The 17,431-nt window shown below is 38.9% G+C and overlaps 1 protein-coding gene across 8 annotated transcripts in view; it reads left to right on the top strand.

Moving 5' to 3' along the window:
- The window catches only part of CEP112 (centrosomal protein 112), a 418,880-nt gene that overhangs the window by 241,863 nt on the left and 159,586 nt on the right, over positions 1-17,431 (top strand). For 4 of the 8 annotated variants that reach the window (XM_057317729.1, XM_057317731.1, XM_057317728.1 and 1 more), the window contains exon 21: positions 2,327-2,557. In XM_057317729.1, coding sequence (XP_057173712.1) covers positions 2,327-2,557 — 231 coding nt within the window. Of the gene's footprint in view, positions 1-2,326; positions 2,558-3,201; positions 16,372-17,431 lie in introns of those variants that run through there. The other 4 variants (XM_057317726.1, XM_057317727.1, XM_057317730.1 and 1 more) reach the window with 2 other exon arrangements.

Here is a 17,431-nt window from a genome sequence, read left to right as displayed (position 1 = left end):
ACCTTTATTAGTTTGTGAAATCTCTTTGTAATTCTGCTCTTTTATATTAGTCAAATAGATGAAGCTTTCTAGGTCACTATTTATAATATTAAAGAAAAATGAACACGTCTATTCCAGATTGATCTTGGCAGTTCCATCACTGTAGTTATCAGCACATGCTAGGGACTGAAATATTAAGTACCCCAGGGAAGTCTTCAGTATTAAGTTCTTTCATTTAATGTTTATTTCTTCCATAATTAGTTGATTCATTTTTCAGTATAGTTTCTCTATTTGAAAACCATCATTGGACTAGAGCCAGTGTGTATCAGTGTGCCAGCAATTTAAAATGCCTTCCTTAAGTTATCATCACATTCCTAATCAACTAATAAAAATAGACAAAATTATGAAGTGCAGCAGTGGCAAGAGTGTGGAGAAATAGGTTCACATACCCAGTGTTGTTCACACTGGAAATGGATTCAGTGTTTCTGTAGAGCAATTTAGAAAAAAAGTTAGAAAGTTATTCTTATCTTTTAACCAAATAATTTTGATAATGTAACTTAAAAGCAAAATACCAGTGTAATTTATTCATAGATGTCTCATATGTAATAATGACTAATTGGAAAGAAGATAAATATCCACGAAAATTATAATATATTTCAATGATGAAGTATCAAAGAGCCACTGAAAGTGACAAATACATTAATAAATGGGAATGAAGATGTAAAATTAGGTATAGGAGAAGGTAGAACAGCATCTAAACAATGATTATACCATTAAAAATATTTTTATGTACATTGTCAAAGATTGAAATTCAATTTGGGGTGGTGTCAGTGGTTTTGGAAAGCTCACTTTTTTGGTTCATTTTTTATTTTTTTATAAAGCCATTATGACCTTGCAACTTTGGGATGTAACTTTGTTCTAATCATAGTGAAAATTAGAGGTTAGAGGTACACAATAAGAATAAATTAATAAAATACAATAAATGTCATTCTTTGTAAAAAAAAAAATCTTACTGCTTTGATACAGTATAGTATGTGATAAAAACAAAGGCTTTCAAGTCAGACTGAATTTGGATAAAATGTTTGTATGTCTCTTTTTCTTGGACTACATGTCTGGGTCTGTCCTGGCTTCTATAACAAAATACCACAGACTGGGTGGCTTGTAAATAACAAAAATTCATTTGTCACAGTTCTAGAGGCTGGGAAGTCAGAGATCAAGGCACCAACACAGTGTGTTCTGATGAGGACCCCCTTCCTAGTTCAAAACTAGCACCTTTTCACTGTGTCCTCACATGGTGGAAGGGGCAAGGGATCTCTCAGTTTCTTTTGAAAAGGCGCTAGTCCCATTTTATAAAGGCATTAATTACATCCTAAAGGCCCATGACCAGTGTCCTTAAAAGAAGAGGAAAATTTGGACCCAGAGACATGACATACAAAGAAGCCATTTAACGATGGAGCAGAGATTGGAATGATATGTCTGCAAATCAAGGGACACCAAGGATTGCCAGCAGACATCAAAAGCTAGAAGAAGGGAGGCATGGACCAGATTCTGTCTCTGAGCCTCCAGAAGGAATCAACCCTGCCAGCACCTTGATCTCAGACTACTAATTTCTAGAACCGTGAGAGAGTAGATGTCTGTTGCATTAAGCTACCCAGTTTATGGTACTTGTTACGGCAGCCTCAGGAAACTAATATGCCCCATATGTTTGGGAATTAAGAAACCTGCTTCTAAATGTTTTATAAGTCAAAACAGAAAATAATAAAGGAAGTTAAAAATGCTTTGAGCTAAATGATCATGAAAACACCATGTATCTGCACTTGAGAGATTAAATTAACGCAAGAGTTGGAGGGGTATTTATAATCTTAAATTTATAAATCGAAAAAGGAGAAAACATAAAAATAAATGAGCTAAATACTGGAAATAAGAAATCAGGAGGAGGAATATAAAATAAACCCAAGAATATAGAATGCAAGACATCATGAAATAAGAGCCAGTATCAATGAAATAAAAGCAAAAATACCGTAGCAAGTAAGGTTGATGAACTTAGGAACATAACGTTGAATATTTGAAAAAGCAAGTTGCAGAATATATGTAATATTCCACTTACATAGATATTTGAAACAAGTAAAACTAAACATGATGTATATGGTAAAAAGGTTCTAGGTAGAATTTACATCTAAGCTAGGAGGGAATGGCATGGGATGGGAGAATAAGTGGATGAGGGAAAGGAACGTATGGGGGGAAGGAAAGAAGGAGTGAACTTGTATGTTTGTTAACCTTTTGCAATTCTTCTTTTATGATCTTCCTATTCATGTCCTCTGCCCATTTTTCCATTTTTAAAAACCAGGTTATTGCTGATATGGAGGCCCAAGTTCACAAGCTGAGAGAAGAGCTGATTCATGTGAACTCGCAGCGGAAACAGCAGCTGATAGAGCTTGGTCTTCTTCGAGAAGAGGAGAAGCAAAGGGCTGCAAGGGACCACGAGACCGCTGTCTATAAACTGAAGGCTGAGTCAGAAAAGATGAAGATGGAGCTGAAAAAGACTCACGCTGCTGAGACAGAGGTGACATTGGAAAAGGTGAGATATCCAGCTGGATTTGCACACACCACTGAAACCCTTGTTTGGGCCGCACTGCTGCCACCCTTGCATTTAATCTCTAAAAGGTGGTGAGCATAGAACTACTCCTGAAATTTACCAGCTGTTCAAATGAGCAATTTATGTGTCTTGCTATATGTTTAAGCACCACAAAAATAATCCAGGGAGTTAGATTTCCTATTTTCCCATGGAAAGGAGAGTATGGAATATCCCATTCCATAGTGATTAAATGCATATTGTAATAAAGCAATGTAGAATATTGTCCAGTATTGTACTGAGTATCGATAGTTGAGCTGTAGCCCCAAGTTTTCCTAGGTTAAAACTAGGTTTCAGATCTTTCTTTGGTTTTCTAATAGTCATTTCTAGATTTCATAGTCTTTTTTAACAGTGTAACATAAATGACAATATTGTTTCCCAGATTACTATTTCAGATTAAGAAAAGTTAAATTATATCAAAATTATATATTTTATATATTTTTGAAATCTATGTTAATATAATATAATATAATATAATATAATATAATATAATATAATATAATGTTTACACATTTGGGGTTGACTGATTTTCCAGGTATAATCTCAAATATTTGTTCTTTCAATATTCTGGAAAGGTGGGAACATTTTAATTGGGTAGTAAATGTGAATTACTATTAATGATAGCAACTGTAAATTGCTTCTTGAGTTCCTTGAGACCAGTCTAATCTTGAGATCAAGAACCTTGAGAAGGGTAATCTAAGAGTCTTCCAATTCTGCTTACCTTTTTTTCACCTTTTCTTCTTTACCTTTAAATGTTATGCCTTCATAGAGCACACACCACCATTCGAGGCACTGCTCCATTGGTTTTACATAGATTGTGATCCTAAGGTGCTTCTTTTATGGTATCTTAATTCATTTGAGACTCAGATTTCAGCAGACTTTGCCCTTGGCAGCATAGCTCTGAACCCATAAATAAATAGGAACAAGACTCTAAAGAGGCAGAAGTGAGCCTGGCTTCTTGGAGGAACAGCAAGGAGGCTGATGTGGCCAGAAATGGTGACCAAGAAGGAGGAAGAGGAGGAGAAGGAGGTGATGAAGTCAGGAAAGAAACCTCAAGGGATGGACCTATTTTCTGTGGGTCTGTGTGGACCCTTGAAAGGGTTGTGCTCTGACTCTCTGGGAGTAAGAGGCTTCACAGGTTTTGAGCAGAGGAGTGGCATGTGTTGATTCACATTTGAGTAGGATCTCTCTGTGCATTCTGAGAACAGACTGAATTGAGGGCAAAGAAGAAAGTAGGGAGACTAGTTAAAAGGCCATTGCGGGAATTTAGATGAGATGACAGAGGCTCGGACCTGGGCAGCAGCAAAGGCTGCTGAGATTCAGGTTAGATTCCGAAGGTGGAGCTGACAGTGTCCGCCATTGGTTCAGATGTGGGGCGGAAGAGAAAGAGGGGGCATGCCGTTGAGCAGTCAAGGGTGATTCCAAGATGACTTGCTGGAGCCAGTGGACCAATGGAATCAGCCTTCTGGCAGCCGAAGGAAGACTGCCAGAACAGTAGGTGGGACCAGTGGGGGCGCTTTCCAGTTGAGATGCCTTCTGTACATCTAAGTGAGGATGTTGGTGGTAATTCCACCAAAGCAATACAAAATAGGAATGTTTTGATGCTAAAATATACAAAGTTTCAGGAATTAGAAAAGTTCTTTATGCAGACAGTTTTACCCCTCTGACAATAGCAGATCAGTGAGACTGATGGAGAGTGAAAGGGGTATTACTATTGTATCCTCTCTGGAGACTTTTTTTTAAGATTTATTTTTTTAAAAAGATTTATTTATTTGAGAGAGAGAGCTCGCAAGCAGGGGGAGGGGCAGAAGGAGGGAGGCAAGCAGACTCCCCACTGAGTGAGGAACCTGATGTGGGGCTCCATCCCATGACCCCAAGATCATGGCCTGAGGCAAAATCAAGTGTTGGATGCTTAACCAACTGAGCCACCCACGCACCCCTCTCTCTGCTGACTCTTACACACACCTTGCCTTGGCTCCATTTGTCTCTGCCAATAGTTCAACGTATTTCTGAATAAACGTTCTTAAACAACACATGTACCAGTGCACACTGATTTAAGAAAATTGGACATACCACAGCCAGACTTATAAAATATACAAGTTTGGCCTTAATTTTCTTGTATTATATATCCACATTCCAAATGTTTCTTTTTAGTAGAAGATGAACCTTTTCAAGTATAGGTTTATTTATGTTATAACTAATTAGCAGGTTACAGATAATAAAAAAAGTTAGAAACCATTAGTAATTCATTTGGCAAACATTTCTGGAAGATCTTCTATAACCCTGAAAGGCATTATCCCAGACACTGTGAGGATATATAGGAAAAAGAAAATAAAGGCACAATCCTCAAGGAGATCATAAAATAATAGTGACATCAAGAAATACACACATACAAAAATAACTGTAATGCAAGGTAGAGTGTGAACGGGGGGCAATTATTCCTGTTAAGGAAATCAGGGAAAATTAGCTGGAAGAGACGTTGCTTTTACTAGATATAAGTAATATGTAGGATTTTGGCTAGTAGATATGGGAGGTGGCATTCTAAGCCAAAGGAATACAACTCTAAGAGCAAACGAAACCGTTTACATGCATGGCATAGACGTGAATCGAGGGGAGTGGTTAGTGATCAGGCTAAAAGGTAGGTCGGGATCACTGAGAGTCTCCAAAACGGTCATAGTATTTTAGCTTCATTGGTTAAACAGTGAGAAGCTGCTGGAAGTTTTTAAGCACCGAACGTCAGGATTCAAGCGATTCTTAGGAAAATCTTTTTGTCGGTGTTGTCCGTTTCCGTCGCTGTAGGAGTAATTGGTGGGGACCAGATTAATGCAGGCAGGAGGTCCCTGAGGGGGCATGTTTGAGATGCAGGAAGGCAGTGAGAGTGTGGCAGTGACAAAGGGCTAGAGGGCCATGTTCGAGAATCACCTCAGAGACGGCAGTGTTAGACTTGTGAAGTGTAACCCAACCCTTAATAAATCAGGAAGGTAGGAGATGTCTGGTCTGGGGAGGAAGAAGGTAGATGCCATTATGAACTTGTTGACTTTGAAGTGCCTCCACCTCACCCAGCTGGGCTGTTCACTTGCTGTGGAAGGAACGTTTGTAGGTAGTCATAAGAGAAGGCAGACTCAAGCAAACACTTGTGGGGGTCACCCACAGAGAGGGGCTGTTCAAGAGAGGCACACAGGAAGAAAACAGGCAGCTGTGAAGGAAGAATGGCATTGAAGATGTTGGGGAGGAAACAGCTGAAGAAGGGTCATCAAGGTAAGAGGAATCTGAGAAGAATGCATTTTCATGGAAAGAAAGGAAGAGAGTATTTGGAAAGGCGGATTTTCAAGAATGTGACAGAAAATCAGGAAGGATGAAGGATGAAGGATGAGGAAAGGTCCTGGGATTTGAAAGTGAGAAGTCACTGATGATCTTGGACAGTTCCCCGGAAGGGGGAGTGTGGACAGAAACACGGTTGAAATAGATAAGTGAGGCCCTGGAGATTTGTGAATACTCTTATTATTTCAGAAAATCTGATATTAAAAGGAAGGTGTTGTTCCAAAGGAGTATATTTTTAGGCTGAAAATGTCTTGCAATACACAAGAAGAGACCAGTGGAGAGGAAGAGCTTCGTATGCAGAGAACTGCAGACACCTGAGGGCTTTCTATCTGAGACAGAAGGGTGTGGATGAAAGACCAGCATAGGCCTACCCTTGCCCCTTGGTCACAAAGATTCAGCCACACGAGACCTTGGTCTGTTCATGGAGTAGGCCTCCCGCTCTCCTTCCTCCAGGCCTTTACACCCACCACTCCTCTGTCTAGAATGTTCTTCCCCAGATTTTCTGTGGCCATCCTCCTCATCATCACTCCGTACTGCTCAGTGTCCTTCCCTGACCTCTCTCTCTCTCTAGAGCTGTGCCCAGCTCTACCACCTTCACTGGTCCCATTGTCTTCATAGCTTATCTCACCATCCAGAATCATCTTTTCATTTTCTGATTGTTTATTTTCATTTCAACCCCACCCCCCACCCCCTCCCATTAGAATATCAGCTCCATTAGCAGGACCTTGTCTGCCTTGTTCACTTCTGTACTGCTAGTGTTGAGAAAACTCAGCACATGGTAGGTGCCCTCCTAGTATATATTGAGTGAGAGAATGATAGGAGCCATGACTTCCAAGGAGGGAGGGAGGGAGGGAGGGAGGGAGGAAGGAAGGAAGGAAGGAAGGAAGGAAGGAAGGAAGGAAGGAAGGAAGGAGAGGACTGGTAAAGATACAAGGGGATTCTGTGATGAGACATGGAGAGAAGCTATCTGATATCATCTCTGTTTTTAGTAAAGAATAGCAGGAGTCTTCTGAGTGAGGAGCTCCAGGACCAGTGACATAGCCAGGCTTCGTGCTGGGCAGATGGTTAGAATGTGGCTGGAAGGAGGCAGGTGTAAGGGTATTTGCCCAGGTAGGATTAGAGTTCTGCAGGTTGAGAAGGGAGGATGGCAGCTGGAAGAATGGAATGCTCTTGAATTGAACTGAGGACACAAGTACACAAGATAGAAATGGGGTTTTAGCATGTAAGAACTTTAGCCACCATGGTTAACAGTGCTGGTGGAGTTCATCAGAACATAGGGACTTGTTGGCAGAAGGAGAGTCTGGGGAAAGGGACGAGAGCATTAACTAGGCTAGTGTTTAGTGCCATGAGTTTGGTTTTTGTTGAGTTGGTGGAATTAACCAATCCCAAGGTCCATATGATAAAATACAAGTGCTGGACTCTTGATATGAAGAGCGATTTGTATTTCCAGTTGATACATGTTTTTACTTAACTAGTAAAAGGAGTTGAGCCATTTCTAAGTGCAGGAAGACCAGGAGTTCCCAGAAAGCAGTCCTTGTGAAATGCTCGTTTCTAAAGCCCAGGATCACATGTGGCTCCTCCTACAAAGCAGACATTCGTAAATGTTGAGAAAATGAAAGAATGCTGATGATCTGAGAAGTTCAGTCTAGCCATGTGCGTGATGATATGAATAAATAAGACGTTGGTTTTGATTCATCCACATTTGACTTCAACCCATTATAAATTCTTAGATGGGGCAAGATACGTCTTTATGTTCACATCTTCATTTTTTTTAGTTTTGTAATTTCCTCCCTGTTCCTTAGTAAGTTAAATGTATAGCATAAAACATTTTTCAGACATAGTTTTATATTTTTGTACACAAATCAGTAGAGTTAATATGAAAATCTGATTTAACACTAGTAAACTGGTAGATAATCCCTTAGCTGCCTGGTGTGTCATTATGCATGCTGCTTGAATGCTTCTACTGTATTTTATAAAAGGTTTAATGTTTTATCATGTTTAAATCAGAAAGCTAAAATATTTGCCAGCAACTCAAAATCCTGTCAGAATTGAGGGGTTTAGAAATTAATTTTCTCTTATTAAGTATAAAATCGAGGTTCAAAGAGGAGAGGAAAATAACACCAGAAGAATAAATAATCTGAACGTAACATTCCCTGTGGGTCTGGCTTGTGTCAGTGGCACTTACAACATTGAGGTTGTGAAGGAATCCCTGAGTCCAGACCCTACCTGTGTCTCTGTCAGCAGCAGCCCCAGCCTTGCTGACATCTTCAGTGGCTTTAAGAGAAACATGAAATCCTCCACCAGGTCAAAAGACTTGAACTCTAGAATCCAAGAGAGTCCATGATTGACATTTGCAAAGTGAAAGCTGCTTTTCTTGCCTTTTAAAATCTTTTCAAACCAAACTGAAACAAAGTCCACAAAAAACATGAGCCTCTGAAAAATTACAGACCATTACTAAGTGATGGTAGTGGGTCATTTTCGAAGTTTGGTTAAAACTTTGGTATTTACAATTTACCATTCCCTTCTTGAAATAAGAAGCTATTTGAGAAAATATGGGAAATAGAGAAATGTAAAATTTCCTGTTACTACTGCCAGCTAGCGATAACCAATAGTGATAATTTAATGTGCGTGTAAAATAGCACTTTATCTGAGTTTAGCTGATGGAGATCCCACTAAATAAGCAGTGCAGTCTTTCTTTTTACTAAAAGTCATGCTAAGAATATTCCAATGTCGTTGGAGATTCTTTGAAAATACAGTTTTCATTGTTTCATGATATTCCATTTTATGGGTGCAGCATAGTATATTGCAGTATTCTCTTATTTTTAAGCATATAGCTTAAAAAATTGCTTACACTGATGCACAGATGAACTTCTCCATATGTAAGTTTTTGTCAACATTTTGATTGCTTTTGTCTTAGGTTAAGATCCCAGTAGAATTACACGGTCAGATTGCTTTTCTGAAAGGTTGTACTAATTTATATTTTCCACAACAGAATATCTGTTTTATCTAGCCAGTCCTTACCATTAATAGTTTTCTTTAATTTTTGCTATTTTTTTTTTGGTAAAAATTTTTATTGTTTTTAGTTTGCATTTTAAAGAACGATCTTGAACATTTATAACAGATTGGTTGTGCGTATTTCATTTTCTGAGAATTGCCTGTTCACACGCTTTGACAGTTTGTCTTCTGTTAGTGTCTTAATGTTTTTCTCATCACCTTACAGGATGAAAAAATTCTTAGCTTTGTGGCAGATATTTTTGGTGCTCGCCTTTTAATTTTATCATTTAACTTTATGATACACCAAAGATCTTATTTGTATTTCGTGTAATCTGTCCATCATTTCCTTTGTGAATTCTCTAAGTAGTTGTTTTAAGCTTCACAATTTGAAAATATATTAAAAGTTAAATATTTAAAAATATAGGAACACATCAAACATTTTCCACACCACACTCTACTAAGTAAAAAGCGCTTATGAAATTGACATAGCATTTACCAGCTTGGGTTCCTGGTCTGTAATTTTAATAGCGTCTGAAGGATTATACTGGAATTCTGCCAGCCTGAAGTCATTAAAAGGCTTTGAGCAACAATTCAGCATCTTTTTCAAATTTAAGAAAAGCTCCATATGACATAATTATTCAAAGCTAAGGTCATAGAAACTACTTAAACCTTTGAAATTTATAATTAAAGGATTAATATTAACTTATGAAGACATTGTCATTTTGGCTTAAAATGGATTTCTAATCTCAATTCTGTTCTCTTTGCTTTGATCTTTTCCCTGACTTTTTCCTTTGCTAAAAATATGAAGTTTTATATCCTTAAATTTTTAAATTAAATATTATCCTCAAACAGTTCAGACTTATAAAAATTGATTGACAAACAACATCCAGTCTAATTTTTACAGTATTTCACAAATGTTGTGAACTTCAAGTTGGCATTTTCCTCTGGCTGCAGCTTGATATAATGGACCATAATGATACTTCCAAACATAACAGTAAATCAATTTACAAAAGAAAAACACGCACAAATGGCAACTTAGAAAACCATGAGTGTGTACATAGTTTGAATGTGATGAATTGGTGTTCATTTATATTAAGGTTTAGAATTTTAAAGTATCTTCAAAGTACTTGCATTGTAAGCCTTCTTGGAGTGGTGAAGGGGCTATGTCTTGTTTCATCCCGGAGCTAAGACTTTTTTGTCATTTTGACGATATCTACAAGCAGTCCAAACCAAATATTTTAGTTAAATCAGTTTATGAATCTCCTACGTAACAAGAGGAATTGTGTGTTCCTTAGAGACGCAGTTTTGCATCAATTCCCAGCTCTCTCCTACTTTTTCTGGTTCTGATGTGAGGCACCCGTTTCACAGTGATTCCATGAAATAAATACTGGAATAATGTATGGGGTGTCTGTTTATTAAACAAAAAAGAGCCGATATTGGATATTTACATTGTCAAGCTTTTACCATCCCAACCTGAGTGCGGGGCTGCCAGATACAGACGGCAGCGGGCTGCTCCCTACTGAATGCGGCTCTTGCTGTTTCCCAGAGAATCTTTTGCCAATTCTCCCTCTGCCTCTTCACTGCATGTTAAAGAGCACTTCTGTTTTCTGGCAATCTGGGAGAGCAAATCAATAGCTTAACTTCAAAGTCTAGTTTTCCTAGGCTAGAGAGCTATGTTTTACTTGGAGAAAATTAAAAGGCAGTATATTCTACGTTAAGGCTATTTTAAAATAAAATCTAGAATTATAAATGAATCATTGTTTATTTTTAAAGTAAATATTTACAATTTATAAGAGTAACCCTACCTTGTCTTTCTCTGGCCTAACTCTCTAATATTCTAATTGCACCATTGTAAATGAAGTTCTGCCATTCATCAGAACGTGTTAGTTGTATCCTTTGGATTTTCTTAAGGGAGAAAATGTCTACCTAGAATAAAGGGAAAATCTCTTAGTTCAAGGTAGCAAAAGGTAGTATTTTGACTTGAGAAGTTGTTGAAAATAGAACAATTTATTTGGCATCTTCAGAGATTGATATCCCAACTAAGAGAATTGGGAGTAAAATAAGCAGGTATTTGTGCCCAAAGGCATTTATGCGTGTGTTCATTTTGGTTTTTGTGAGGTTCTTTTGGTATGTGTTTTGTGTGTGTGTGTCTGTCTGTCTGTGTTTCAGTTGAGATTAGCATTGATAATTGTACAGTCCTTTCGATCCTTTCGGCTTCATGGCCAAACCTGGAGGAGTCTTATTGGCAGTGAATCTTTTTTTCATAACGTGGAAGAAAATAAAATAAAAAAATGTGTATTTCATTAGTATCTTCAACAATGATGAAGTGATTACAAATAAGAACAGAAAGAATAATTTATAGCACTGTCTTGGTTTACCATAAATGGGGGGCCTATACATCCCAACTGGCCTGGGAAGGTCCCAGTTTGCACCTGTTGTCCCAGGATCCTGAATGATTTAACATTTCCCCACCTCTTCCGCTCTTAAACATGTCCTAGCTCGCATGTTAAGCTCTGTGATTACCCTAACTAGGAGGGTGCTTTTTATGTAAAGGAGGCATCTTTTCTCTTTATATATCCTATGATTTAATTATTGAACATTATAATGCTGACTACATATATTTTAAATGAGTGCTTTTTGAAAATAATACTGAACTTAGATTATAGATAACTAGACTCTAATTATTTTAGTATCCTGACTAGCCTTCCGACTGGTGTTTTTTCTATACCACACCAACATTTCAGTAGCAGTTGATTCACTTAGAATGAAAGTATTTTCCATTTGTTAGGAGGCTCAAGGAGATTGGAATGAAGAGGCAGAGCCTCCCTATCCATACTCCTGCCTGCTTTATTTGGAGACTTTCTAGAAGGGGAGGGCAGAGGATGAGCGGATGGGCATTAGGTGTTAGGCACTGAGTGTCTAATGTCCCAGAGGGGCCAGAGGATATAGCACATTGGAGGAGCTCTGGGCTGGGAGTCAAGTCTCTTTCTAATCATTGTTCTTAATGAAAGGGAGACAATTATTCCCTGCCGAATGGGGTTTCCTAATTCAATATTGTGAGGATTAAATTAATAATCAAATGGGGCACTTGGGTGGCTCAGTTGGTTAAGCATCTGCCTTCCGCTCATGTTATGATCCCAGGAAGGACCTGAGTCAGGCTCCCTGCTCGGCCAGGAGTCTGCTTCTCCCTCTCTCTCTGCCTCCCCTCCCTGCTCATGTGCACTCTCTCTCTCAAGTAAATAAGTAAAATCTTTAAAAAAATAATTGATTAATAATCAAAAATGTTCAATTAATTTAACTAAATTGAATACATTATGGGACACAGTAAAAATAAAGTATATGACCAGGTGGTTTAAATATACCTTTCATCCTCACAAGTAATTAAGGAAATACTAATTAAGACAAGATAGTGTTTTTTATGTATTGAATAAACAAATTATTTTAAATGATACTGAGTATCACTTTTAATTAGTAATACCAAATACCAAAGGTGCAATGAATAATAATGCAATGAATACTCCAAAATGCTATTAGTGGGAATGTAAATTGGTACAACTTTCCTGAAAGCCTTTAGTTATCTATATTGTGGACTTCTAAAATATTCATCTCTTTTGATGTAGTAGGCTATTTCTTGGTTACCATAACATCAATACCAAAACCCAAAAAAGATATCCCTCTACGAACAGATTAATCTCAGAAATCTGTTACATTTCTATACACTAATAATGAAGCAGCAGGAAGAGATATTAAGAAAGCAATCCCATTTACAATTGCGCCAAAAATAAGATACCTAGGAATAAACCTAACTAAATAAGTGAAAGACCTCTACTCAGAAAACTGTAAAACACTGATGAAAGACATTAGAGATGACACAAGAAATAGAAAGATATGCCATGCTCATGGATTGGAAAAATATTATTTTTTTTAAAAGAATTTTATTTATTTGACAGAGAGACAGCCAGCGAAAGAGGGAACACAAGCAGGGGGAGTGGGAGAGGAAGAAGCAGGCTCCCAGCGGAGGAGCCCGATATGGGGCTCAATCCCAGGACTCCAGGACCATGCCCTGAGCCGAAGGCAGACGCTTAACGACTGAGCCACCCAGGCGCCCCAAAAGAACAAATATTATTAAAATATCTATCCTACCCAAAGCAATCTACAGATTTAATACAATCCTTATCAAAATAACAGCATTTTTCACAGAACTAGAACAAAAAACCCTAAAATTTATATGGAACCACAAAAGATCTGAATGGCCAAAGCAGTTTTGAAAATGAAAAACAAAGCTGGAGGTATCATGATTCCAGACTTCAAGTTATATTATGAAGCTGTACTAGTCAAAACAGTATGGTACTGGCACAAAAAATGGGCATGTAGATCAAAAGAACAGAATAGAAAACCCTTAAATAAACTCATAATCATATGGTCAGTTAATCTTCGACAAAGTAGGAAAGAATATCAAATGGGAAAAAGTCTCTTCAACAAATAGTGTTGGGAAAACTGGTCAGCTATAGACAAAAGAATGAAACTGGACCATTTTTTACGCATACACAAAAATAAACTCAAGACGGATTGACCTGCGGGGCGCCTGGGTGGCTCAGTCAGTTAAGCATCCAACTCATGATTTCATCTCAGGCCATGATCTCAGGGTCGTGAGATCGAGCTCTGTGTTGAGTTCCTCTCTCAGTGTCAAGTCTACTCGAGATTCTGCTTAGATTTCCTCTCTCCCTCCCCCAACTCACACATGCACATTCCCTCTAAAATAAATAAGTAAAATCTTTGAAAAAAATGGATTGACCTGAATGCATAAAAATCCTAGAAGAAAGCAGAGGCAGTAATGTCTCTGGTAACAGCCATAGCAACATTTTTCAGGTATGTTTCCTGAGGCAAGTGAAATAAAAACAAACGTCAACTATTGGGACTACATTATTAAAATAAAAAGCTTCTGCACAGAAAAGGAAACAATCAACAAAACTAAAAGACAACCAACCTACTGAATGGGAGAAGATATTTGCAAATGATATATCCAGTAAAGGGTTAGTATCCAAAATATATAAAGAACTTATACAAATCAACACCCAAAAACAAATAATCCAATTTAAAAATGGACAGAAGACGTGAACAGACATTTCCCCAGAGACATTCAGATGGCCAACAGACACATGAAAAGATGCTTAATATCACTCTTCATCAGGAAAATGCAAATCAAAAAACCACGATAAGATATCACCTCACACCTGTCAGAATGGCTAAAATCAAAAAACACAAGAAACGAGCTGTTGGCAAGGATGTTGGAGAAAGGGAAACCCTTGTGCACTGTTGGTGGGAATGCAAACTGGTGCAGCCACTGTGGAAAACAGTATGGAGGTTCCTCAAAAAGTTAAAAATAGAACTACCCTATGATCCAGTAATTGCACTACAGGGTGTTTCCCCCAAACTACAAAAATATGAATTTAAGATGTGGAAGACATGGAAGCAGCCCAAGTGCCCATCAATAGATGAATGAAGAAAGAAGATGTGGTATATATACAATGGAATATTATTTAGCCATAAAAAAGAATGAAATCTTGCCATTTTCAACGACATGGATGGAGCTAGAGAGTATAATGCTAAGTGAAATAAGTCAGTGAGAGAAACACAAATACCGTATTATTTCACTCATATATGGATTTTAAGAAACAAAACAAACAAGCAAAGTTAAAAAGAGAGGAATCAGAAACAGACTCTTACCTATAAAGAACAAACTGATGGTTACCAGAGGGGATGGGAATGGGGGGATGGGTGAAACATGGAGACTGAAGAGGTCACTTGTCATGAAGAGCACTGGGTGATGTATGGAAGTGTTGAATCACTCTACTGTACACCCAAAGCTAATACAACACTATGTTAATTACACTAGAATTAAAATAAAATTTATAAATTAATTAATAAATAAAAGAAGAACGAATGCTGAGGGACAGGTAGCAGGCAATCGCACACTCTTAATACTTTCAGCATTTGATGCCTATTTGTGTATAGCAGCCCTAGACACTTGATATAGTAATGAACAAAACAGACAGATATTCCTGTCTCCTCAGAGCTCACATTCTAGCCAGAGAGACAGATAATAAATATGCAGTGAACATACCACATAATTAACTTACATAGAATTTTGTAAAAGTGTCTAAGCGCTACTGAATAAGAAATGAAAGAAAAGATTAAGGGGGACTCTGGAGTACCAAAGATGGGGCCATTTAAATAGTGTGATCAGGATTGACCTCGTTGAGAAGGTCAGCAAAGGAGTTGAATTAGCCACGTGGATATCTGGGGGAAGAAATTTCTGATGGAGCGAACAGCCAGTGCAAAGACCAAGCGAGAACATGGGTGGCATGGGTAAGGACCAGCAGGGAAAAGCCAGTGTGGAGAGAGCAGAGGGGACAGGGAGAGAGAGTAGGAGTTGAATTTTGAGGAATCCCAAGGGCCCTGATCACATAGGGCCTTTGAGGCTGTTGTAAGGACTTTAACTGTGAGTAATGGAAGAACATTTAGGGCATTGTGCCAAGGAGTGATATGATCCAACTTTGACTTGAAAAGGTCATTCTGGCAGTGTGAGGACAAAGGTGGGAAACCCATTAGAAGGGCACTGCTGAGGCCCAAGGGAGAGATTATGGGGGCTTGGACCAGAGTGGCGCCAGTGGAGGTGGTCAGATCCTACATAGACTGAAAGGTGGAGCCAACACAGCTTCTGGACAGATTTGATTTGGGAGGTGAGACCAAGAAAAAGGAAGTCATAGATAAGTTTACATGGGAAAAATGCAAATATGCTAGTTCATTTCTCTGTGGGATGGGATTAGAAGTGATTTTTAAATTATATCATTCAGTTTTCCTGAATGTTCTCTATTATAACCACATTGTAGTCCTAACGATGATGTACAAGTCACCACCTGGTTATATTGTCCCCCTGCGCCAAGCCCTAGGACATCTTCAGCCTGCTTCCCCTTTCTGCCCTGAGACCCCAGAGTCACAGAGACAAGGACGTGCTTGACCCTTCAGTCCTGCTGTTACAGTAGCTGACGTCAGAGAACGAGCAGTGTGATTGTGATGTCAGCAGCCCCTCCTCAGCCCTGCCTGTGAGGTTGGGATGTTCTCCAGTGCCCCTTCCCCTGGCCCAGGGCATCTTTCTATCAGGGCAGGGAGGCTGTGCCCTCATTAGCTTCAAAGAAAAGCAGAAATATTGCCTGCCTGACTTCAGCCTGCTCACAGGGCTCTCAGTTTTGCTTCTGCAACATTAATGAGTGCCGAAGGATATGTGGGCTTCTCTAACCTCAGACTACTCCTCTCCCAAGGAAAGCCCAGCCCCGGGTCTGATAGGGAGGAAAGGAGAAGGTGGTCGTGGCCCCGAGACAGAGCAGGCTGGTAGTCTGAGACCTCTGAAGGACACAGGACCATCCGGCCTCAAAGAGAAGAAGGTAAGACTGAGATACTCTCTCTGTTCCTGAGACAGGGATCTTTCTGAAAAACAAATCTCAGGGACGCTGAGCTGGCTCAGTCAGTAGAGCATGCAACTCTTGATCTTGGGGTCATGAGTTCAAGCCCCATGTTGGGCAGTACAGCTTACTTTTTTAAAAAAGGGGGGAAAAACCCCAAGTCTCATTGCTGGGCTGGATTAAGCACTGGCAATGTAAAAACAATGTCTCCCCTCAAAGAGATATCCTTTAATGGGGCAGGGATAATGGAACAAACGACACTGTGATTACATTTAACCGAAATGAGAGCCATTGTCTAGATCTGTTGACCAGCATGCCTTGAGAAACTCCCAGGAATTCTGTGGGGGAGGGGTAGAATCAGGCCGAACCTTCTGGACAAGGTAAACTGAGCTAATGGCATTTCCCTCTCTTGCTTAAAAACTGACAAAGTGCCATTGCCCACAACAAAATGAAGTTGCCACAGCTCCTTAGGTTTCTGGCCAAGGATTTGCATAATCTCATTTTCTCCTCTCCTACCTTTCCTCTTTTCTCATTTATTTTAATTAATTTAATTTTTCAGTGTACAGTTCAGTGGCATTAAGTACATTTAAATTGTTGTGCAACCATCACCACCGTCTCCGGAACTACTTTCATCTTGCAAAACCTAAACTGTCCCCGTTAAACGCTAACTCTCTAGTTCCTTCTCCCCCAGCCCCTGGCAACCAGCATTCTGTCTTCTGTCTCTATGTAGTTGATGACTGTAGGTGCCTCGTGTGAGTGGAATCAAACAGTATTTATCTTTTTGTGACTGGTATATTTCACTTAGCTTAATGTCTTCAGGGTTTATCCATGTGGTAGCCTATGTCAGAGTTTCCTTTTTAAAAAAGGCTGAATAATATTCCATTGTTTGTATGTACCACACTTTGTTTATCCATTCATCCCATCAGTGGGCACTTGGGTTGCTTCCACATTTTGACTATTGTGACTAATTCTATTATGAATGTGGGTGTGCAAATATCAGTCTGAGCTTCTATCTTCAATTATTTTGGACATAATACCCAGT

The sequence above is a fragment of the Ursus arctos genome, unplaced genomic scaffold (genome assembly GCF_023065955.2).
Source record: "Ursus arctos isolate Adak ecotype North America unplaced genomic scaffold, UrsArc2.0 scaffold_24, whole genome shotgun sequence".
NCBI lineage: Eukaryota > Metazoa > Chordata > Mammalia > Carnivora > Ursidae > Ursus > Ursus arctos.
The sequence above is the reverse complement of the archived record's forward strand: the minus strand, read 5'-3'. Positions and strand labels throughout refer to the sequence as shown.